This window comes from Mytilus galloprovincialis, chromosome 1, assembly GCF_965363235.1.
Source record: "Mytilus galloprovincialis chromosome 1, xbMytGall1.hap1.1, whole genome shotgun sequence".
Classification (NCBI taxonomy): domain Eukaryota; kingdom Metazoa; phylum Mollusca; class Bivalvia; order Mytilida; family Mytilidae; genus Mytilus; species Mytilus galloprovincialis.
This window is the reverse complement of record NC_134838.1, coordinates 44,423,387-44,447,159: the sequence shown is the minus strand read 5'-3', so window position 1 is coordinate 44,447,159 and position 23,773 is coordinate 44,423,387. Positions and strand designations below refer to the sequence as shown.

General features: G+C 30.4%; 1 protein-coding gene across 6 annotated transcripts in view; it reads right to left on the bottom strand.

The window, feature by feature from the left end:
* The window catches only part of LOC143075459 (putative receptor-type tyrosine-protein phosphatase mosPTP-1), a 54,586-nt gene that overhangs the window by 7,095 nt on the left and 23,718 nt on the right, over positions 1-23,773 (bottom strand). For 2 of the 6 annotated variants that reach the window (XM_076250874.1, XM_076250881.1), the window contains exons 4-28: positions 23,318-23,441; positions 20,423-20,604; positions 19,325-19,506; positions 18,678-18,792; positions 17,878-18,078; positions 17,499-17,594; positions 16,787-16,959; positions 15,862-16,021; positions 15,121-15,141; positions 14,156-14,221; positions 11,633-11,747; positions 11,187-11,293; positions 10,486-10,583; positions 9,795-9,888; positions 9,386-9,471; positions 8,152-8,286; positions 7,523-7,657; positions 6,637-6,785; positions 6,309-6,444; positions 5,722-5,868; positions 4,319-4,489; positions 3,646-3,777; positions 2,005-2,139; positions 926-1,071; positions 217-352 (exon numbers count right to left, since the gene is read on the bottom strand). In XM_076250874.1, the coding sequence (XP_076106989.1) occupies positions 217-352; positions 926-1,071; positions 2,005-2,139; positions 3,646-3,777; positions 4,319-4,489; positions 5,722-5,868; positions 6,309-6,444; positions 6,637-6,785; positions 7,523-7,657; positions 8,152-8,286; positions 9,386-9,471; positions 9,795-9,888; positions 10,486-10,583; positions 11,187-11,293; positions 11,633-11,747; positions 14,156-14,221; positions 15,121-15,141; positions 15,862-16,021; positions 16,787-16,959; positions 17,499-17,594; positions 17,878-18,078; positions 18,678-18,792; positions 19,325-19,506; positions 20,423-20,604; positions 23,318-23,441 (3,242 nt within the window). The remainder of the gene's footprint in view (positions 1-216; positions 353-925; positions 1,072-2,004; positions 2,140-3,645; positions 3,778-4,318; positions 4,490-5,721; positions 5,869-6,308; positions 6,445-6,636; positions 6,786-7,522; positions 7,658-8,151; positions 8,287-9,385; positions 9,472-9,794; positions 9,889-10,485; positions 10,584-11,186; positions 11,294-11,632; positions 11,748-14,155; positions 14,222-15,120; positions 15,142-15,861; positions 16,022-16,786; positions 16,960-17,498; positions 17,595-17,877; positions 18,079-18,677; positions 18,793-19,324; positions 19,507-20,422; positions 20,605-23,317; positions 23,442-23,773) is intronic. The other 4 variants (XM_076250890.1, XM_076250907.1, XM_076250897.1 and 1 more) reach the window with 4 other exon arrangements.

The window sequence follows — 23,773 nt, the reverse complement described above, 5'->3', positions numbered from 1 at the left end:
TTATTACAAGAACATTCTTGTTATAATGTTACTATGGTTCTTTATTTTTCGTTGATTTTTTGGTATGAGTAAACCATGAATTTAAATGTGTCAACAAAGTACAAGTTTTCAGGCAAAGCCAAGAAAATCAAATATCCTGAAAACACAATTTTTTTTGTCAATCCCAAAATATTTTTTTTCTAAATACATGAATTCCCAGCAACTGAGATATCTTACCACTGATCCAATGATTCCTGCTCTCTTCTTGTGGTAAAGTTTACATAAGTGATAAATATCTATTGTTTTATCATGTTGTAACTGATCCAATGAGGACCACAGAGCACAGAATTTACATCCAGTAACACCTCCATATCTAAAAATACAATAAAACTTGACAGCTAATTTTATTTCATATTCATAAATTGAAATGCAATGGAGTCCTATACTTTCATTTAATTAAGATCTGAATGAGGATCATTCGATACCACCTTAGTACAGGTAATACAGTAAAAGTTGTAACAATTACATGTCCATCAGCATGATTGGGTGTTAAATTCATGGAGAGCTACACTAGCGTTCCACACACAAAATCAAAAGCATGTAGCTCTTTCCTTGAAAAAAATCCTTTAGCTGAAATTTATGGTTATATAAACAGACTTAAAACTGTCATTATCTATTAAAACATATATCTAAAGACCATGTGAAAATCTCTAGATGCCTTTTCTGGTTTTCATTGTTAATTTTGTTTGGATTGCTATCTGATCAAACCATACCCATATGGCCTTTTATCCATATTTACTACTAGTTTTTTTAGTAATCGTAATCTTCAACTGAGTTATACTAAATTGTGCCTTAACGTTCTCTTTTCTAAAGAAAATTCAAGTCTAACTTTTCACAATTTTACATCAAGTTAGAGATCTATCTCTTTCTGAAATTACAATCTTACCTATCTACGACAATGACAGGTCCAATATCGTTCAGTCTATGAATATCTCTAATAGTGTCTATAAGATCAAAGGCTTTACATAATGGCTGGTCATCTCTTGGCCAGTTGGAACAGGATATCATTTTAGTCATAAGAACATAGTCATCCTACAAATACATTTTATCATTAAATCTAGGCAAATATATTTACTATTATGTTTTCTCAAAATCTGCTCTTTATAGAAGCTTTAATACATGGTACAAGAACTGATAGAAAAAAAATTTTGAATTCAATTCAGTGACTGCTGCATCTTATGTATATTCTTATGTATATTTCAAAGTTGATTTCTTGAATTAATTGACAACAATGATATTTACAACAGGAATCTATATCAATATAGTTTTGTATCAGATCAATTATAAATATTATTATAAAATCATTTTGCTCAAAACTTAAAATCCTTCACTTGTATATAAAAAGAATTTCTTCAATTATGTTGGCAGGTAGGTAATAACAATAAGAGGGATATGCAAACAACATTGAAATTTATCATGTAATAATTACATTAGATGTATGTTTCATTATAATACTTTATTCTGATTGGCTGCACATCATGTGTTATTCCGTGAGAAGTTGCATTGCTCACTCAATAAAGTGCACAGGTGAATTAAATAAAAAAATATATAAAATTCGTGTTTTCATGATCATAGCTAAAAAATGTAATTATAAGTATTGAATGCTTCTTTTTGTAATTTTATAGGGTTATAAAAGCGTTGACCGTGCGCACATTTTTAGAATGAAGCTTCCGCAAGCTTCCGCGCTTCATACAAAATGTACTTCGGTCAACGCTTTTACACCCCAATAAATTTACAAAAAGAAGCATTCAATTCTTAATAAATTGAATTCGTTCTTTTATCTTAGCAAAAGCAAAGAACTGAATTTTGAGTAAGTCCAATTCTATTTCAATCTTTACATCTTAAAGACTGGTACTCTTGATTTTACCACCATATAAACCATTTAATGTAAGATTTACAATAGCATTTTGTCTGAAGTTAACACATATTTTAGGTGACTTTGTACAGAAATCAAGGTCAAATTACCTGTGTAGATTCCAATAAGAAATCTCTGGTTGTATACATGTAACCTGTTTCTTCTTCACGACATGTTAACTTAAATATTCCTGTGTCTACTTGAAGTGGATTATCTTCTTCTGGCCAGAACTTGATAAATTCCTGCTATAAAAGAATCGTACAATTTAGAGATGATTATAATTCAACAAATAAATTGAATACCACTTGTCAGTAAATTCAGATTTAGGTATAATAATGTGAATTAAATTTCTGCCTTTTGTTTACAATAAAATTACATATGTAAAACAAAAATTTGAAGCAGGAAAGTAACTGACACAAAAAAGAGTATCACCATATACTTTGCCCCCATGATGAACTGAAAATGGTCTATGAGGCAGATTTTTAGTATATCAGGGAAGTAATGAGCAGCCAAATATCTTTTTTATTCTGTCTAACACATATATAGGCTTAATATCCAATGAAAGGCTTCTAAAACGTTCATATATTCCAGACAATTGTATAATGTCCGGTAAAAGTCCGGCTGGGCAAAGCATGAAACGGTCATCTACATTTTTGTTTTCAAGGCTTTCTTAAGAGAGGGTCATTTTAACATTATTCAAAATCTTTTTGACCCAACTTTTGCCTTTAACAGCCACACATTTCCGGTCATAAAAGTGACATGTTGATTAATTACTATCAATAAAACCCCTACTTCAATGCTTTATAATTTTAATCAAGGCTAATTAGTTTCATTGGTTTGTATCTATTTGATTAAGTTCAAAAGTTTAAAATTATAAGAAATACGTTTTAAACATGATTTGATAAAAATTTGTAAAAATTGTCAGAACTACGTTGTGTGAATTAGAACACGTGTGCACATGTGCGCAGGTGGGAAATTTAAATATGCATCCTACATTTCTTCAAAAATGCTAAAAATTTTATGTATCCGTTTTGGGTCCATGTTTTACCATTGTCAAGTCAACATCTGGTCTAATGAAATGTGATTTTAAAAACCAAAGTAAAGTTTTTAACAATGTTATTTTGCCAAAATAAAGAGTCTATGGCAGATATGAACAAGCTGATGTGCACACTTTGAATGATGCACTGCCAAGTTAACAGTATACATCAGAACATCAACTTCATATTATAGTAAAGTTTAATATCGTTTTTTTTTAATCTAATTTCAATCATTGGGATGGCCATCTGATTACCATAATTGCCTTTTGTGACTTAATCTTAAGGGATTAAAATCGGGATCAAATACAAAATGTCTGTCTGGCTCAAATATTTTTTGGAAGCCCTGATCCAATGACAAATATAACATTTAAATTCCCAATAATAACATGTAAATTTAAGTAATAACTAAACTGTACATAGAGCCAATAATACATATTACATGCTAGCTCTCAAAATAGCAATGCATATTATGTATGACCTGTCACTTTACCCTGACATATAACTTCCAAGCTCACTTCTTCACACTATATTTCCCCAATGTAGCATCATTAAGAAGAGAAACAACAAATAACAGAAATTTCAATTCTTTTGGTTTTACAGGACCTTGGAATATATGAATAAAATCTCATACTCATAAAACCACAATGAAAATAATTAACATATTTACGCTATACAAGAAACTTTTTATACCACCATCACCATGGAAAATCTTACCTCATCGTCCACTATATCAGACAACAGAACTATAACAGAACTATTTTTGTCCCAGACCATTCTCCAGAAATCCTCTATTGTAGATTCCATTGGATGTTGTGTTAAAATGAACTCATTGGTTTTTGTATATCCCTGAAATTAATGAAACAGTTGTTTGTTAAGCAATTCATTCTTTTGAAATAATGCACCAACAGTTATATCTTTTATTCCACAACAGAGAGTTGATTTACTTAACCTAATTGTCTGTAATCAGCAATTCCAATCAAAAATCAAATCATTACATAACAATAATTTACAGATCTAGTATCCTTATGTTCTTAAATTTGCAAAGTGAAATAATTCCTACATGGTAAAACTACAATGCTGAAAATAAAACTTAAAAACCCTTTAACTTAACAGAAAGAAAATTCTCATAGAAAAGTGACTGATGATAGATGGCTATATAACTTTTGCTGGCAAATCAGATGCAAATTCAGGACAAGAACATGTTACTGTAATAATTATTATTAACCCCACATTGTACTAGATCATCTAAACTAAAGGGAAAACAGATTTGCATAGAAAAGTAAATTACTTGACACTCTTTTGATTCAAATAAAACAACCCAAAAAGAGCACCCATTACATGACCACTATATACTTGAGAGAGGATAACTTTTTTAAAGACTCTTTACCTGCAGAAATGTTGCATTAATATAATCAGATCCTGGTATCCCTGGTTTAGTGGGAATTTGGACTCTCTTGGTTGTCATGGGAACAAGTTCTTCTCTTCGATTCTTTGGCACATTATATTCTTCCAAGGCTGGATATTTATCTATTTCTTTGGGACAGTAAGCAACCAGAAGCTAAAATATGTATTTATAGATAAATGTAAAGGTAAATGAAGAAAGGAAATAGTTTGGTTGATATAACATCATAATCAAATACATTCAACTTTTTTATTTTATTTAAGCTAAAATAGAATACTTCTCAAAACATTTCCTTGATTTGCTCTTTACAATCAAGCATATTTTCATTTTGTTATAGTTGGTTGAATGTACCTAATAATCCCAAAATACTAAGTGGTTGGAAAATATAGAATTACCCATGTGTTTTTTTCTTAATGTCTGTAGATATTTAAAAGATCTTTGGTATATAAGAATGTAAAGATGACTCAAATAGAATATGCACTTCGTTCAAGTTGACCAAACCTATACCATCCACGAAATTCACAATTTCTGTAATTTTTATTGTAATGCTTGCAGAACTTGAGGTGACTAATGATAAATCAGTGTATTACAAGAATGTGTCTTAAGTACAGGGATGCCCCATCAGCACTATCATTTTCTATGTTCAGTGGACCGTAGAAATGGGGGTAAATCTCCAATTTGTCATTAAAATTAGAAAGATCATATCATAGGGAACATGTGTACTAAGTTTCAAGTTGATTGGACTTCAACTTTATCAAAAACTACCTCAACTAAAAACTTTAACCTTGAAGCAGGACGAATGGACGCACAGACCATAAATATAATGCCTATAAATGGAGCATAAAAATTACTTATCACATATTTATTACAAATATGTTGGGTTTTGCACATGTAATAACCACAAAACTGCCAGGGGACAAAAAGAGGTTATTGGTTTTTGTGCCCTAATTCCAAACGATGTAACGTCATTGTGTCCTTTACAAGTATTGATAACACTTATGTGATAAAATTTCAAAGATTTCACCTGTTATGTTTCAATAAATTGTTATAATTGAACTGTTTTTCTCTTTTCTGCAGAACTTAAATATGTGATAAATAGATTATAACTTGTCTTTTCCATATTGGCCCAGGTTTCATCCCTCAACCCATATTGGCCCTCGGCTCAAGCCTGAGGCCTATATGGGAATCTCAGGATGATACAAGGGCCAATATGGAAAAGGGCAGGTTATAATCTATCCTTAATTATTTAAGATATGAAATATTTGTGTCTAGATGATATATCAAAGTCACTCCTTGATTTTAAATTTATAAAAAAAAAATATGATAGCAAATTAAACCAATTTCAAATTTTTTTCAAAATCTACCCGCATAAATCTATATCTATATACCTCAAACTGTTTCTGGAGTAATGAAGACTTATCCTCCTGAATTGTTGTAAGGTTCTGTATATATTTGTTTATTTCGCCATTCCTGACTTCTGTATCGTGGCTAAGTAAATATTCCACCAACGCATCATGAATTAACATGTACTGTTCCTAAAACATGAATATATAAGAATTAATGCCTTGATGTGCTCAGCTTACCCCAACGCACATTTCGATGTATTGGAAAACAGGTAGGTATTTAACAGAAATGGAAGAAAGGGCTTAATAAAACTTATCATTGTCAACAGAAGTTACTGTGAAATTAAATGTAGTCTTTCATTCTGCTCAGCTCTTTTTAAGAAAAGGATAAAGTGAAATTTGAAGTTTATTCAGCATATTGAAAAATTCAAAGTATCAGCAAGCTGGAAGAAGGTGTCTGACAGGAGGTCAGGTTACCCAAAAAGTGCTCATATACAGAAACAACTGAACTAGTACATCTTATTGCTATTTGTCCATTATTTCTGGAAAGGATAAGTGTTCCCGTAAATATCAACATAAAGGAAAATTTCTGTTGACATAATGTTAACGTCTAAGAGTGTATCTTATCTTACCTCTGTTTGGACTAGGAAATTTCTCTGTTGTCTAATTTTCAGTAAAAACTGTGGTATATTTATGGTACCCTTGTCTTTAAGCTGCTCTATCATAGCATCTATAAGGATGTAGGTACCAGTTCTTCCTACACCAGCACTGTCAAAACAATATTTTCATTAACATTATTTTTTTTTTTTTTTTTTTTTTTTAAACTAAAACATAAATAATTTTAAAGTCATAATACTTAAAACTGGTATATAGAATTTGTCCAATTCAAAAAATTCTTTTAAATTATCAATTTAATTTTCAGTAAATTGTAAAACAAATGTGTCCTGGCAAAGTCCATACCTGCAATGTACAACAATGGGTCCAGCCCCTGGTGGATTAGCAAATGCTGATTTCTGTACAAATTTAAGTACAGGCAATGTAAAATCTGGTACCCCATGATCTGGCCATTCTGTATAGTGGAACTGGTATACTATTCTTTCTGAAGATTGCTACAATTCAAAATTAATATTCATCAGTTGATCTGGATATTAAGTATACTTCAAATTTATATAAATATATAGCAATGTGGTCACTGAATTATGTATATTGTAAGTGTTTAATCTAAATAATCCTTCATAATGAGGGTGAATACAAAATTTAAGTTTTTCTTTCATGTATTTTCAAATTTTATTATTTCTTCAATAAGTTGAAATCTTTGAATTTTCAAAGAAAGTTGCAATTGTTCCTTTTGTGGTTTTTACAATTTAGCATATTTTAGTGATTCCCAATATCTTTTAAAAAGATAGGATGCCAACATTTTCTTAGGAATCATTTCTATATTTATTTACACATTAAATTTGACAATGCACAACTTCTCTATAGCTAGGATATTACCAAGACCCATCTCAAATTATGATCCAATACTGATTGTAAAGCTCAATCTTAATCTATGCATCTAATGTTTTTTTCTGTAAACCAGGAACACATTTTTACCGAAAACATGGTAAATTTTTAACAACCTTCTGAAGGACATTAACCCTTTGAGTATTTTAAAGGTCACAAGTTACCTTTTTAGCTTTAGTATCTTTGAGTGAGAATGTTTTTTTTTCTGTAAACCAGAAACACATTTTTTACAGAAAACTTGGCAAATTTTTAACAACCTTCTGAAGGACATTAATCCTTTGAGCATTTTTAGGTCATAAAAAAAAGATATAATATACGATAAAGCATTTTTGTCACAAGTTACCTTTTTAGCTTTAGTATCTTTGAGTGAAAACATTCTAACAGTATAATGAGCTCTAGAGAACGTGTTCAGATGTTTAACAGCGATATTCCCATGCTGTTCTAAACCTTCTTCTGGCCAATATTTATCACATTTTTTCTAAAAACAAAAATAGCAATAAATGTTATATTTTAATAAAAATACCTGTTGCTTTCTTTATACTATTTACTCCAAATTGAAATATGTACATGTATTGATAAACAAGAAGAAAATTTACATGCGAAGGAAAGAATTATCATGGCAGATGGTAAAGCTATACTATATTAATTTGTTGCTCTTTTAAACTTATTCAATTCTAAAAATTTCTTCACAAATATTTTGAAAAAATATTTTTTTATATTCTATATAAATTTTTAAAATTTGGTTTCATTTTCCTCAATTCTACATTTCTACTTGAAGGTAATCAATTGCTAGTAATAATTTAGCAAAATAAAATAATGCAAAAGTTTTATGTGGCCTCACTTTTTGTCATTTCACAGAATGGAAAATTTTGATTTTTTAAATTTTTTTTTATGCAAATAGTCATGAGTCAATGACGTAAGTTTTTAATGTTTAGGGAAAATGGAAATATTTAAAAAAGACTAACAACTTACCCTTCCTTTTTCCATCAGTTTAGTAATCATCACTATGACAACAGACTTCTGCTCCCAGACCATTCTCCAAAAATCCCCAAATGTTGATGGCATTGGTCCCTGTGTAGCTATATAAGCTTTGGATTTGTGATATCCCTGTAATTAAAAGGTTTAAACTTTACAAAAATTGACAAAATTTAATAAAAATATTAGAAGAATATCCTTCAATCTTACAGTTCATTGATAATTTAGACTTATCTGACTTTTGAAATTATCCTTGTAACAATTTTACAGTAAAGTGTATTCCTCACTAACTATTCAAATTACAGTGAAACCTGTCTTAACCAAATCTTGTGTAAACCAAAAACTTGTCCTTACCATACTTGTTCAAAAGTCGAGTCATATCAAATTTTATGTTCAGCAAACCTGGTTAAACTACAAATCTGCTAAAACCAAACAAATTGTTTAGTCCCAAAGAGGTTTCGGTTAAGACAGTTTTCACTGTATCTACATTATATAGGTAAAGACACTTCTTCAGAAATAGCTATTATTTTGAGAAAGAAACAACTCACAGCAATCCATATGCATGCAGTTTTACAATTAGTTTATTTCATATTTCACTAAAACACAGAATTTCAAACGGAGCGATTGCCATATCTCACCTTGATTTATAATGTACACAGTCTAAAATTTATAAAACCTATTCCTGTACTTATAAAAGCTTACAAGTAAAGTTATAAAGTTTTTCACTACTTTTCATTCAACTGGAGCTAGAGCTTCTAAACCACTTGTAAGGAGCCGATGCAGTAGTCCTCCAGTAAAATTAAGTGACTTATCTTTGATTAACATAGGTTAAACAATCAATATTGTTATTTAACACATAATGTTCAAGTAATTCTTCAAAAAATGAAAATGTAGAAATATAGACCTTACTTATAAGTTAGTGAACAATCCAACAAAGAACACCATTGTGAATGGATTGAATTACTAAATACATTGAATTTGTCCTGACATTAAGTTTCTTCACTTCCTATTGAGACGTAGTTTAAGAATGTTTTTGTTTCTCTCTCTTTTTTTAACATTATGTGTACAAAAAAGGCTATATAAATTATCATCATCTTGCACATTTCAATATTCACAGAATGGCTTGAAACGAGAAAATTTGAAAATCAAAACTATGTGAATAAATTCAGTTTTTAGTGTAAGACAAAATTTATTGTCCATCAATAACCAACATTCTATCTATTTTACTTACATCAACATAATTAGCATTTATGTAATCAGACTGACGGATTTTTTCACTTTGAGGCTGCTTAGCTAAATATACCCTGGAATGATCAACTGTAAAAAAAATAACTATATCAGTTATAAATTCAAATAATAAATCTGAGTTTCATGGAATAAATCACTCTCCTTCCACTTATCTGTGTTTTCCCCAATGGTTCAATTGCTATATTACAATTTCCTTAATTAGTTCATTAAAAAAAGGTTGTTCTTTTTTTTTTTAAATTTTGCTTTTTTTGTTCATACAAAACGTGTGTGGCCAGTATCTGAGGTCAGTAACAGTAAATACATTGATTTTTTTTGCCCTGGTAGTATTTGGAGACATTTATTCACTTTTAAAGATATTATACATAAATACATAGTAGGAAAGTCATACTTACATGCTGTAATATTTACATATCTATTCTTTGACTTATTTTCATGCATATTAGATGTATCTGCCTTGAGGTCTGTTCGTGTATTCTTGTTTACATCCTGAAAGACAACAAATATACTTATAATTGGTTGACATACAAACATTGACACATAAATATTGATAGAAGACATTTTCTATTCATAGATCATTTAATTCCTATGCTTTCCCTTTTTAATTTTATAGAAACTAAAGGTACAAGTAACTTACCATGCTTAAATAAATATTGTGCATTATTCATAACCATTCAAGCACCCTAAATGTTTTGAATGATCCATTAGACTTTTCTTTGATGTAAAATGATAATAAAAGATCCTAATAGAACAACAAAAATCTTGTACCTCATCCATACTCAATTTAAAATCCCTGCATTTTTATTTCAGAAACTGCAGGATCATTATATTTATTATTTTTTTCTTTCTGCTTTGCATCTGATTCTTTTTCTTGACATATTTTGACCTACTTTCACTTTCAGTCTGGATTCTGGGTTCTTCATTTCTTGAAACCATATTTATCTATTCATATTTTTGTTGCATTTTTTTCCATTTTAATATTTTTAAAACACTCCAATCCTAATTCTTAATCTTTCTTTCACATTGTCCTCTATTCAGTAAACCCCCCCCCCTTTATCGATAAGAGATTTTTTCACTATGACTTACACTATATTCTTGTGAGAATTTATCATCTGTGTCAGCATGCAATATCTTTACATGCTGAATAAAATCTTCTACTTTTACTTCAGGATAAGTCTTCTCAACTAAAAAAGAAACAAATTACAACAATGTTTCATGTACAAAAATAAATGCAGTATGGGTCAGATGATGCCCCTACTTTTATAACGTTATAAAAAGGTATAACTCAATAAAAATAAAAGTGACACCACCCAAATTTATAAACTTGATCTTTGTTTTATGGTATTAAGCATTGTGTATAAGTTTCATAATATTTGGTCGAGGCAAATTAAAATTTGAGAATAGATACTTATTTATGGATGTACAGACAGACTAGAGTAACACTTCATGCTCCCTCTGCTCTGGAGGGGGGCATAAAAATAGTTTGATGACACATCATCAACATTTGATTTTTCTTTCTAAGTATGATGACTGAAAAGCAGGGATTCAAATAAGCATATGTCTGAGGTTTGACAGGGACCTTTCTTTTTTAGGTGTGGACTTTTCATATTTGAATTTGAAAAGTAAAGTACTGTCCATTCTTGTCACAGATTTTTCATGAAAAGGGCTATTGACTCTCTTATGGAGGACCTATCACTTTAATAATAATGCAAATAGTTAAGGACCATTAATTTATCCAAATTTGAACCCCTGCTAAGAAATAGTCCTTACTAAAAAATATGACTTACCAAAGGGTTCTGCTATGGTTATGACAGTTGAAGGAAAATGATTAGAGTTGGTTGGGACAGCTAAGTAATTGTAAGCAGCCTGGTAATATTTTCTGCAAGTTAATGATCTGAAATTTAAAATATTTAAATATGATCAAAAATTAGTAATAAACGCAAACTCTAAGCAAAAGTAATATATCAGTAGAGTTGGGAAGGGTTTCATGATATCAAGTCCATGCTTAGATCACTTAGTTTTAAATTTCAAATTTATATTTCTGTAAAATACATCATCTTTTAATTGTCTTTAGATACTGCACTTAAACTGAGTTCTCAATTGAAAATATTGAAAAAGAGAGGTGTGAATTTGTCAAAAGAATTATTATAGAAAAAAATCTGCTACCAGTTTTTCTAAATTTTAACTTACATTTTCCATCAAAATCAATTTCCAAACATGACTATTGACTTACCTACAACCAATGAATACAAGTGAAGCCAAGAGTACTACCAGTATCCCACAAACAATTCCCGCCACTATACCAGCAGACATGATGTCTTGCTCAGCAGCTTGAATGGCTCTTGGATCTATAAATAGAATAATATGATAAATAAAATAATACACAAACATCATCATAAAATTTCAATAATATTTCATACATTTTTTTATATTTTTACATATTACAATGATTTTACAAATATAAATGATTATATGATGTTTACGAAAACAACACTCAGTTCATCATTCCAGAAATGTTTTCAGAAAGTTAAGAGACTTTTTAAAAAGAAAAAGAAATATAACATATGCCAGCTATGTAAAATAAGATTGTGTGTACTGCAGAACACAGTACACACAATCTGTACTCACAGAACACACAATGTGTACAGTCCGTACTTTAAATCAAAATACATTAAACTGAACCTTAACTCCAAGTTATACATATAGCTGTACAGATAAATGCACACAGGGCATAAACAGTATAAAATTGTATCTTCTTAATTTTTGTAAAGGTACGTTTTACACATTTCTGAAATTGATGAACTACACAGAAGACAAACACACACATTGGATGAGAACATAGAAAGCAAATGAAGCAAAAATGATATGAATCATAATATAAAATTTATACATTTCACAAAATGACTTCAATACATCAATATATTTTGTATAGTATTTTGTTTATAGATTTTCAGTGACATCATTTCTGTGGCAAAATTTAAGCTTAAGATGGTATAATTGTTTTCAATGATACATTTTTTGCAAAGGTCTTAAGCTGAAAATTCATCAAACTGGTCAGAATTGGTTATAAAACAGCAATTAAAGGACTTTTCCTTAGATGTTAAAACATTTTTCACCATTTCTTCAAGGTAAAACCAGCTTATATTCATTCTTTTCTTATCAATGCTCCATTTCTTTAAAGTGTGCATGAGACAAATCATCTTTCAATATTAATCAAATATCATTTAATGTTTACCTTATGATCAATGAAAATTAACAATGTTAAACTCTACTTTTGTATTCCCAATGTTAATTATTTCCTTTGCCCAGGATAAAAAAAAATACCATTAAAATGAAAACAAACAGAAATTAAAATCATGCATATTAAACAAGATTTCCAAGTACCAATGCAAAAAAGTTGAACTTTTCATTCATGAAAATAAGTTGACAAAACTCTGTTAAACATTACAAATCATGAAACCAAACAAATACAACCAATATTTAGAAACTTAAATACCAGGAGTGATGTCTGAAAAAAAATAGAATTTATATGATCAAAGTAATATCATTAGAATCAATTTTTTCATGAAGTTTTCAATGGATTTAATTTTTCCACAAATCTGACGAACAATACACATCTGTGAACTTTCATTATACACTTATGTGCCAAAATCAGCGGCAGTTCTGCAGGTTTACAAAAAAAAAGTTCAAGGGAACAAATTTCAAAGGAAAAAATATTTTGTTAACGTTATACGAAAATGCATGTATACGAAAAAAGCAAAATCCATCATACACCTATCTAGCAAACATCAGCATCATAGCTGTCAGGCATATTAAAACAATAATATGTCCATAGTATACAGATGCCCCATCCGCACTATAATTTTCTTTGTTCAGTGGACTGTGAAAATGGGGTAAAATCTCTAATTTGGCATTAAAAATTAGAAAAATCATATCATAGGTAACATGTGTACCAAGTTTCAAGTTGATTGGACTTCAACTTCATCAAAAACTACCTTGACCAAAAATTTAACCTGAAGCAGGGCAGAGGAACTGACAGATGAGACAGACGAAAAGATGCACAGACAGACGAACAGATGAACAGACGGACAGACCAGAAAACATAATGCACCTCTCCTATTGTAGGTCGGGCAAATTAAAAAGTTTCACAAATGCAACATCATCTAGATTATCTCTGTAGATGATTGTTTTCTTTATTTTGTAAGACAAAGAAAAAAAAACATAGTTTTGCAGTCATTTAGTAGCGTTTGATGCATAGGTTATCTATAAACATTTTGTATTCCTAAATGCTCTATCAAAACAAAAAGAAACAAAAAAAAAAGCCATACTGAGTAAATCTAAAATTTACACAGCCATAAATTTTATAAACATAAAAATAAATGCAAAATAAAAACAAGTTGTTTTAACATTGTTTTGTGAGTTGGCTACTATTTGGTATAAAACATGCAACCCTGCCACAGTTTTACCGATCAAGATCTAATGCAGTTAGTGATATTCTAAAAGAATGAAAATACCCTTCAAACTTAAAATCATAATTTTCCTACAAAAATCTAGAAGTGTTTACCAATTTTGAAGTAAAAATTTCTATATTCCCTAATTAAATCTGCACCATTCCACTATAAATGAAATTTAAAAAGAAAAACAAATACTCCACATATTCTACAGAGACTTCAACATGAATTCTTGAATGTAAAACTGTGGCTTGTAACCTAGATGTGGGGTGTAAAACCAATACACATTTACAACATTTGGTCACCTGCTATTATAACATTCGAATGATTGGAGGGTATATCTGGTTCTGTTGTGTTACTCTCATTGCCACCTGAGAAGTGAAAGGTCAAAATATAGGTCAATACTGGTAACAAACATGATGAATATAGCTACTCCAATAATATCTTCATGAAACAATTTTTCATCCCAATAGCAAGTTGATGAACAAATTATCATTTTGTATTCAGTTATTAATCAACTTTAAGTGTGAGTTGAAGAAATTGTCACAAAAAGCAAATGTATATGTTTTGGTTAATTTCTATAAAAATGGAAAGCATGAAACATTATCTGCATGAATGCTATGAGTCAATTATGCTGAATATTCCATTTTTTCTAAATTAAGTAAATAATTCTACCCCTTTGACACAGGATTGGGTGCACAGAGTTTTGCAACACTGAGTATAGGTGCTGTTTTTTTGACATGATACCAATTTTACAATATTTAATTTACATTGCAAGCAATATATACACATGTGTCAAGATATAAAGTTGCAAGGCTACTGCTTAGATTGATAAAAAAGTATATCAAGAAATGGCAGACTTTGCTATGGATACACTCAAGTCCAACTGAAATGATAACTTCACATTTTAAGCCTCAATTCTACACCTTTTATTAGGTCATTTAAATCAAATCCGAAGGGTGACCTTTAAATGCAGGGTTGATTGTGTATACAAAATATCAATACACTAAAAAAACAAATACATCCTTGGTCTAAAAATAGATATATGGTCTAGAAATAGATATTTGATCTAAAATAGATATTTGGCCTAAAATAGAAAATTTGGTCTAAAAATAGATATCACTTTTAGTAAATACATGTGTATGTGAATAATATTGTGCTTTATAGCCTACTTGTGGGAGATATTATCTTGAGACTGATATATATATTGCATGCTTTGTTTATACCAAGTGATGAATGCACACAGTTAATACAAAGGGAAGATAATCACCTTTGGTGGTCAGCAATTCTCCTGCAATTTTAAAAGCGTTCACTCTTAGTACATTGCACACAGAAGGTGGAGTTATAAATGATCAGAGGACAAACATATATAGTTATTTAATATTGGATTATATAGCCAATGTTTTATGTTTTGATGTCCAAAATATAAATTTGTCAAAAATATCTTTAAAGGTATAAGCCAAAATTTGAATGTTAATTTGGTCAAAAATATTTTCAAAATTTAATGCAAACTTTTTATGTTTTGATCTTCAAATTTTAAGTTTGTCAAAAAATTACTTAAAAAGGTATCAGATACATCCAATCCATGCAGCTGTAAGCTCTATTGACTGAATCTTACCTACACCATGATATTATGACAAATGCAAAATGATAGCTTTCAATAAAATGTCTTATAATGAAGGTAGAAATCTTTCACCAATCAAACCTTATTTCATGGCAAAGCATGATGTATACAGTATAAAATGACATCATATGGTGAGAGTAAATTAACTTTATCATCTTTTTGCATAATTTTTACAAATAAATCTGAAAGAATTATTTTTATATCTATCCTATTTTAGCGTTAAATCAAATCCAATACAAGTAACAAACACAACATTTTGATCCGTTCTACTCAATCGAATATGATTTTTCACGAAATTATTACAGGAAAAAATGTGCAGAACACTCAAAGTTCACCATACATAAGAGTTAGTACATACAATTAAGAAAATATATCATGAAAATTCACCTTGGAGATAGAAGAATTCTTTAGCAGAATAATTTCCAGGATACTGATGAGCGTTAAATAGACTCTGAGTAAGTCCAGCGATCCGGACAGAATAATGGCGATTAGAGGGTAAGTTACTAACAGCAGATTCAATCCATGTCATATCATTAGATTTTACAACCTAAAACATATACATAATATAAATAAGAAGATGATGTATTTATTGCCAATGAGGCAACTCTCCGTCCAAGTCACAATGTATAAAAGGTTAACAAGGGTCAAAGTATAACTTATAGTCGCCGTCAGCTGAAATTCGTAGCAGTTATCGGTAAAAATAGTGGTTTTTCTTTTTGCGATTTATGAATGGAATGTGAAAAACTATATCTCGAGTGAATGCGATTGATAGTTTAGATTATTTTTACCAATAACCGCTACGAATTTCAGCTGACGGCGACTATACAAATAATGATAAAACAGAAATAAATAATAAGTAAAGAAGATTAGAATTTGGATACTTATTTTTTTTTTTATTGTGTAAACTGCTTTTCTTTTCACATAAAATCTTAGAGCAGTACTTTGTATTTTGTCTTTTTTTAATGTTGCTTTTGTGCTTAGTACAACTCTGTTGAGACAGGCCCTTTTAACCATATTTTTATAGTTAGTTCTTGTGTTGTGCTATATATACAGTCCAAGGTTAGGTGAGAGGATTGACCTCTCAGAAACATTTTAAACACTACTTTCTTTTCTAAGTATCTGTGTCTGGTGAACAAAATTTGTTTCATTGACAGTCAAACCTGATATTCTTGTTTTTACTTTTAAAGTCATTTGTTAACTTATAGTATAGTTAAGATAGGTTTGAACCATGTTTTCTAATAAATATTAGACAAATGAATGAACTAGTGAAAGGACTGCAAAAGGAAAGCGAAAATTACATCTTAAAATTTACCTCATATTCTTTCTCAGGAATCTTTTTAGTCTTTGTAAAATATGAGTCGAGATCGATAAATTCTATTAAATATTCTTCCACATCACGATAGAACTTTTTAGGACGCAGCCATCGTAGATAAACTGAATCTGTCCCTATTGTTGTAGCATTTAAAATTGTAGGTGCGCCTGGAGCTAAAATTAATTAAGCAGTAAGCTATCATCCTATCATCTTTTAACTGTGAATTTATAATTATTAGTGAAATACCAATTTTTTTTTATTTCATGGGTATAAGTGAATTACTCATTCAAATGTTCAATGAAATTAAAATTTTCATAGGCTAATGTGTAAATTTGGCAACCCTATGTAATCAAACATCCTCAAATATACCAATTGTCAAACCGCGAAATTTATATCCTTGAAAACAAATACAACCACAGTAAATGGAAACCTCATCCTTTCATGCATTCATTTATCATGTTGAATTTGTTAAGATTTAGAATATTGCATAAATACATAACATTCAGTTTTAAGAGTTGATGCATGTATTTTCATCTACTAGAAGATATCTTGACAAAGAGGAGACGACTCTATGGAAATGTTTCATTTGATTCACAATAAGAAATTGAAAGAAAAGAAAAATATTCAATGCATTTTGTAATTCAAATAAATGACATGGATAACATTGTTGTAATTTCAGAATTTATAAATTGTACTTGACCTTTGACCTTACCTGTTACATCTGTCATTGCAGGATATCTATCACTAAATTGACCTTTACCCCCACCAGTTACAGCCCTTACTCTTACATCATACTGTGTATAAGGATCTGAAAAAAAAGTTACAAAACTTAAGCTTCTACTAATGATAATCCAACCTTATAATTGAAATAAGTTAACCTTTGGGAGATTTTTGAACAATGAACAAAAGTGGATGATTTAATTATAACAATTACAGAAAATATTGCCAAATTTAAATTTTACAAAACCTATTGCATTTTAGCCTAACACTTCTGAATTTACAATATATTTTGACAACAAATCTATTAGCAATACTTCTATATACATGTATTTTCCAACTAAGCTTTCACTTCTAATCTAAACATAGCATACCTAAGTTAGTGATATTTTCTGAAATTTTGTTTCTCAGTACGCCATTTATAACTTTAGTCCTGACAACACCAGTATTAGTGTTAATCCACTGTAATTCATAACTTTGTAGTCTCCCATTAATCACCTTAGGTTCTACCCAATGGACTTTCACCGTAGATGGGGTATTTCTTGATATGTGAGTAATTCTTGGTTTTGATGGTTCTAAAATATAAAATAAATTATGACTTTAATATTCATTTTTTTTCTATCCTTATATTTTACCAGCATGATTTTTGTGGTAAAATGAAAACAATACCATTCACACTTTTAACATTATTATATACCACAACTTTTTCAAAAATTATAATTTTATATTCAATCATCTGATGTCTCAAAGATAAATTTGAAATCAGCAATAATGTCAGAAGTATTTCGTTAACACTTTGTATCTGTTGATGTGAGATTTTTAATAGTTTCTGTTTAGTTTATTGACAACTGTTTAGAAAAGTGATGATTAGAGCTTGACATATTGTACAGATACTTGCTTATTGTAGAAGAAAATTTGTTACCCTCTATATATTTGTTGATGATTTGTGTCATACATGATATACAACATCTTCTTTTTCTATTCAAACTTTATGCATTAATTTATTGAAGAATTCTTCTCACAAAACTGATAACAGTTACTTTCTTCAGTAAAAGTATACTTCCTTCAGCAGTAACTATGGCAGCATATTGGTATACGTTTCTGACTGAAGTAAATACTACACTCTAAATACTAAATTCCTGTCTGAATTAAATACAAAACTACTGGTACTTACTTCCTTCAGCAGTAACTACGGCAGCATTAGCAACAGGTCCAGGTCCCTCAGTATTTATTGCTGCAACCTGGATCAGGTATTCAGTGTAGGATTTCACACCTGGAATATCTAGTTCCTGAAAAATATTAAACAAAACTTGAGATTGAATTTGTGTTTTGAATTAAATGTAAGGGCTTTTATAAGTGTGACTTTTAATACTAGACTTCATTTTTGCAATATGGAAGTTGTAAAAGTATTTGCCATGAACTCTTTGCTTTACCAAGAGCTAATAAATAATTGTTAGGGATCCTTGCAGGATATTGATTTGATGGGTTCAGGAACCCTTATTAATTTTGTTTTACAAATCAAACCATCACAGACACCAAACTTCAAGAAATACTATAAGTCACAATTGATGAGAACAAGTCAATTACTCTTACAATGAAAACTTTGCTCTATGTTGGTGTTTTTTGTAGTGACTTTAAGATGAAGAACAGCAATTAAAATATAGAAAAAAGAAATATTTTATTTGGAAAGCATATGATAACTCATCTGGAAAAGGTCTTTTCAGTTATTGAAGACACTTAACAAGACATTTCAAGCGATTTATTTTGGTATAAAAATCACCCACAAAACTTAATTTTTATAAGGCAATTTTAATTACTCACAGTCTTATCTGTTCTTTCAAATGTTATAACACTGAAGACTTTTTTGTCTGCTTCACTATACATGACCTGGTACCCCTTTAACTCTCCATTGATCTTCTCTGCTGCTGGATGATCCCACTTTATATGTATCACAGAACTGTTGTTACTGGTTGCCAAGAGGTTACTTGGTGGGGCTTCTGGTTCTTTAAGTATAAAATAAAATCATTACAAGAATATTCCGACTGGAAAAAAGATTGTATTACAATAGTGTTTATAAAAGAACAATGCACCACAGCTGCATATATTTATATAATGAACAAGAATGTGTCCAAAGTACACAGATGCCCCACTCACACTATCCTTTTCCATGTTCCATGGACCATGAAATTGGGTAATTATCTAATTTGGCATTAAAATTAGAAAGATCATATCATAAGCAACAAGTGTACTAAGTTTCAAGTTGATTGGACTTCAGCTTCATCAAAAACTACCTTGACCAAAAATTTAACCTGAAACTCCCACTTTCATTTTCTATGTTTAGTGGACCGTGAAATTGGGGTCAAAAGTCTAATTTGGCTTAAAATTTAGAAAGATCATCTCATAAGCAACAAGTGTACTAAGTTTCAAGTTGATTGGACTTTAGCTTCATCAAAAACTACCTTGACCAAAAACTTTAACCTGGACGGACGAACGGAACCACAGACGGACGGATGCACGAACGGAGCCACAGACCAGAAAACATAATGCCCCTCTACTATCGTAGGTGGGGCATAAAAACTAATGCTTTTAATGTACCATTCCATTTATTTTATTCTGTACATTAAAACACAACACTTGATGAATTTCAATTTAAGCTATATTTCCTCCACCCTCAACTTGTCCCTCATATTTTTCTTTTAATAATTTATCACAAAAGAGGGGTTCAATACCAAATATTTCTATATTTTCTACGTTTGTAGTTTTTTTCATGGCTTTTCAGTAAAAATTAAATACAGAATTTGCGTATACAAAGCATATCAATGGTAAAATGTTTTTCCCAAAAGTTTGAATAAAAGGGATACACAATGAGTTATTAGCAAGATCACAACTTTGCCTTCTAATACATCATGTTTTACTAACCTTCAGAAGGAGTAATAAAGAACATGCTTGGTTCACTGGGCATGCTCTCTCCTATACTATTGACAGCTACAATCCTTAGTTTGTAAGAGGTATAAGGTCGCAGGCTCATGTTGGTCGTTATATTCTTCTGGTGTATGTTTGTTGTCACTTGATTGCCTAATACCCAGTTCTCTGTATTTGTCCTAAAAATATAAATATAAAATTCTATAATTCAAGTCAATTGAAATACAATTATATTCTGACAAACATATAATTTATATAAATTATTTGAAAGCAGCTTGGTACTTTTAACAAGTTTCTGTTAGCACTGATGATTGACCAATTAAAATTACTATAAAGCTTTATGCTTAACTACTAACATGGTTTGAATAGATTGGTTTCTAAAGAATGTATTTTGAGTTAATTCCCTTGGTAAACATGTTGAAGGAAAAGCTGGTTGCAGGCCTGGGGCCATTACATTGCAATGTAATGCATTACATTACAATTACTTTGTGATTCTTCCATTACAATTACAATTACACTGAATTTGACTTCCATTATTCCAGTGCATTGATTGAAATTTCTTCACATGGCTCAGACAAGTAGATGTCAACATCATGTACTGCACCTTATCTGTGTCTATACCCTTTGATTGAGTAGTAGGAGGCATGAAACTGAAAAAGTCACTTTTAAGTTTTCTTAGGTGGTGGTAAAAAATAAATAAATTATCATATAATTTTGTTTCTAACATTGATCACTTAATCATTAAGACATCATTAAAGATTTCAAGGGGACATAATAAATGTGTCATTAAAGAATTATCTTGTGAAATGCCTAAGGGTTCTGTGAGGACAAACATAAGTTGAAAAGATTTGATTGCAATAAAAACATTGTGATATTAATTAGGTGAAATAACAACACAGAATGTTGTTTGATATATTCAATATTTCATTGAAATACATGTAAGGTGTGTATAGAATTATGAAATTTTCATCTTCATATATTTTTCATTGAGCTATATAGTTTTGTTTGATAATTTTTTTTATAAGATTTTTCAAAGACCACCGAACACCAAAATATTCCCATACCATATTAAACAAATATCAGAAACCAAGATCAAAGACTTGATATTTTTTACCATTTTATATTTTTTACCTTAATGTGTGTTTTAAAAATTGATGAAATTTATTTAATACAGTAATTAACTGTGACAAAAATTTTATTCCATACTTTCTTTTGTTTTTGTTAATATTTTATTTTTATTATACAATATTCTTCAATTTTATCTATTTTACCAATTTGTAATGACAAGTAATGTACTGTAATGGAGGCATTACATCAATTTTCAACTAAAGTAATCATTACATTACATGTAATTGTAATGTAGAAAATGTGCATTACAAATTACTTTGCATTACATCCAAAACAAGAGTGCACACGCTGAAATGTCTCGCCTTCTATACTAATCATTGATATTATGTTGATAGTCCTAAGTAAAAAGCTAAGCTTTATAACAACTGTACCATAAACTTAACATTAACCAAGATAACTAAACAAAGACCAATGAACCTTGAAAATGAGGTCAAGGTCAGATGAACCATGCCAGGCAGACATGTACAGCTAACAATGCTTCTATACAACATATATATAGTTGACCTATTACTTATAGTTTAAGAAAAATAGACCAAAACACAAAAACTTAACACTGTGCAATGAACCGTGAAAATGAGGTCACGGTCAAATAAAACCTGCGCGACTGACATAAAGATCATTAAATATTTCCATACACCAAATATAGTTGACCTATGGCATATAGTATTAGATAAAAAGACCAAAGCTCAAAAACTTAACTTTGACCACTGAACCATGAAAATGAGGTCAAGGTCACATGACATCTGCCCGCTAGACATGTACACCTTACAATCATTCCATACAACAAATATAGTAGACCTATTGCATATAGTATGAGAACAACAGACCAAAACACAAAAATTTAACTATAACCACTGAACCATGAAAATGAGGTCAAGGTCAGATGACTCCTGCCAGTTGGACATGTACACCTTACAGTCCTTCCATACACCGAATATACTAGCCCTATTGCTTATAGTATCTGAGATATGGACTTGACCACCAAAACTTAACCTTGTTCACTGATCCATGAAATGAGGTCGAGGTCAAGTGAAAACTGTCTGACAGACATGAGGACCTTGCAAGGTACGCACATATCAAATATAGTTATCCTATTACTTATAATAAGAGAGAATTCAACATTACAAAAAATTTGAACTTTTTTTTCAAGTGGTCACTGAACCATGAAAATGAGGTCAAGGACATTGGACATGTGACTGACGGAAACTTCGTAACATGAGGCATCTATATACAAAGTATGAAGCATCCAGGTCTTCCACCTTCTAAAATATAAAGCTTTTAAGAAGTTAGCTAACGTCGCCGCCGCCGCCGTAGCCGCCGTAGCCGCCGCCGCCGCCGGATCACTATCCCTATGTCGAGCTTTCTGCAACAAAAGTTGCAGGCTCGACAAAAAGTAATATTACAATGCATTACAATTACAAATTACCATTACCCCAGGCCTGGCTGGTTGATTTTCAAATCTTATTTTCTAATTAAATATTGTTGTCAGTATTGCAAGTACATGTAGTTCTTATCAAACTAACTTTTAAATGCAGAAAACTAATCATTAAAAATCAAAATAATTTAAAATCACTGGACCATGATTTAGGGGCAGGGAATCGAACTAATGTGTACTGATGGTAATAAAACTTCATAATAAATATCAATGATCTATCACAAAACAAACCCTATGTCTAACTTTCTGCAAGTTTCAAAGCAGTCGAGATCCAAAATGTATTAAAAACTTGAAATCTTTGGCTTGGCCGCTGGTGACATAATACTAACCTGACTTGTATCATGTAACTACTTATTGGACTATTGTTTTCTTCTGTACTGGCTGACCACCAAACAGAAACTGTACGTGACTTTAAACTCCCTATTTGTGGCATCCCTGGTTTACTTGGTACATCTGAAGTAACAAAAACAATCATAAAACCATAAAATTCAAGAAATTATAAAACCAGATGCTCCGCAGGGCGTAGCTTTATACGACCGCAGAGGTTGAACCCTGAACGGTTGGGGCAAGTATGGACACAACATTCAAGCTGGATTCAGCTCTAAATTTGGATTGTGATTAAATAGTTGACACAGCATAGGTTTCTGACACAGAATGAATGTGTTCTAATGAACTTAAAATTTTTGTTTTCTCTTAGAGCAATTCACTATGCTGTTGAATATTAATCCTCTCAAAACAAGAATGTGTCCTCAGTACACGAATGCCCCACTCGCACTATCATTTTC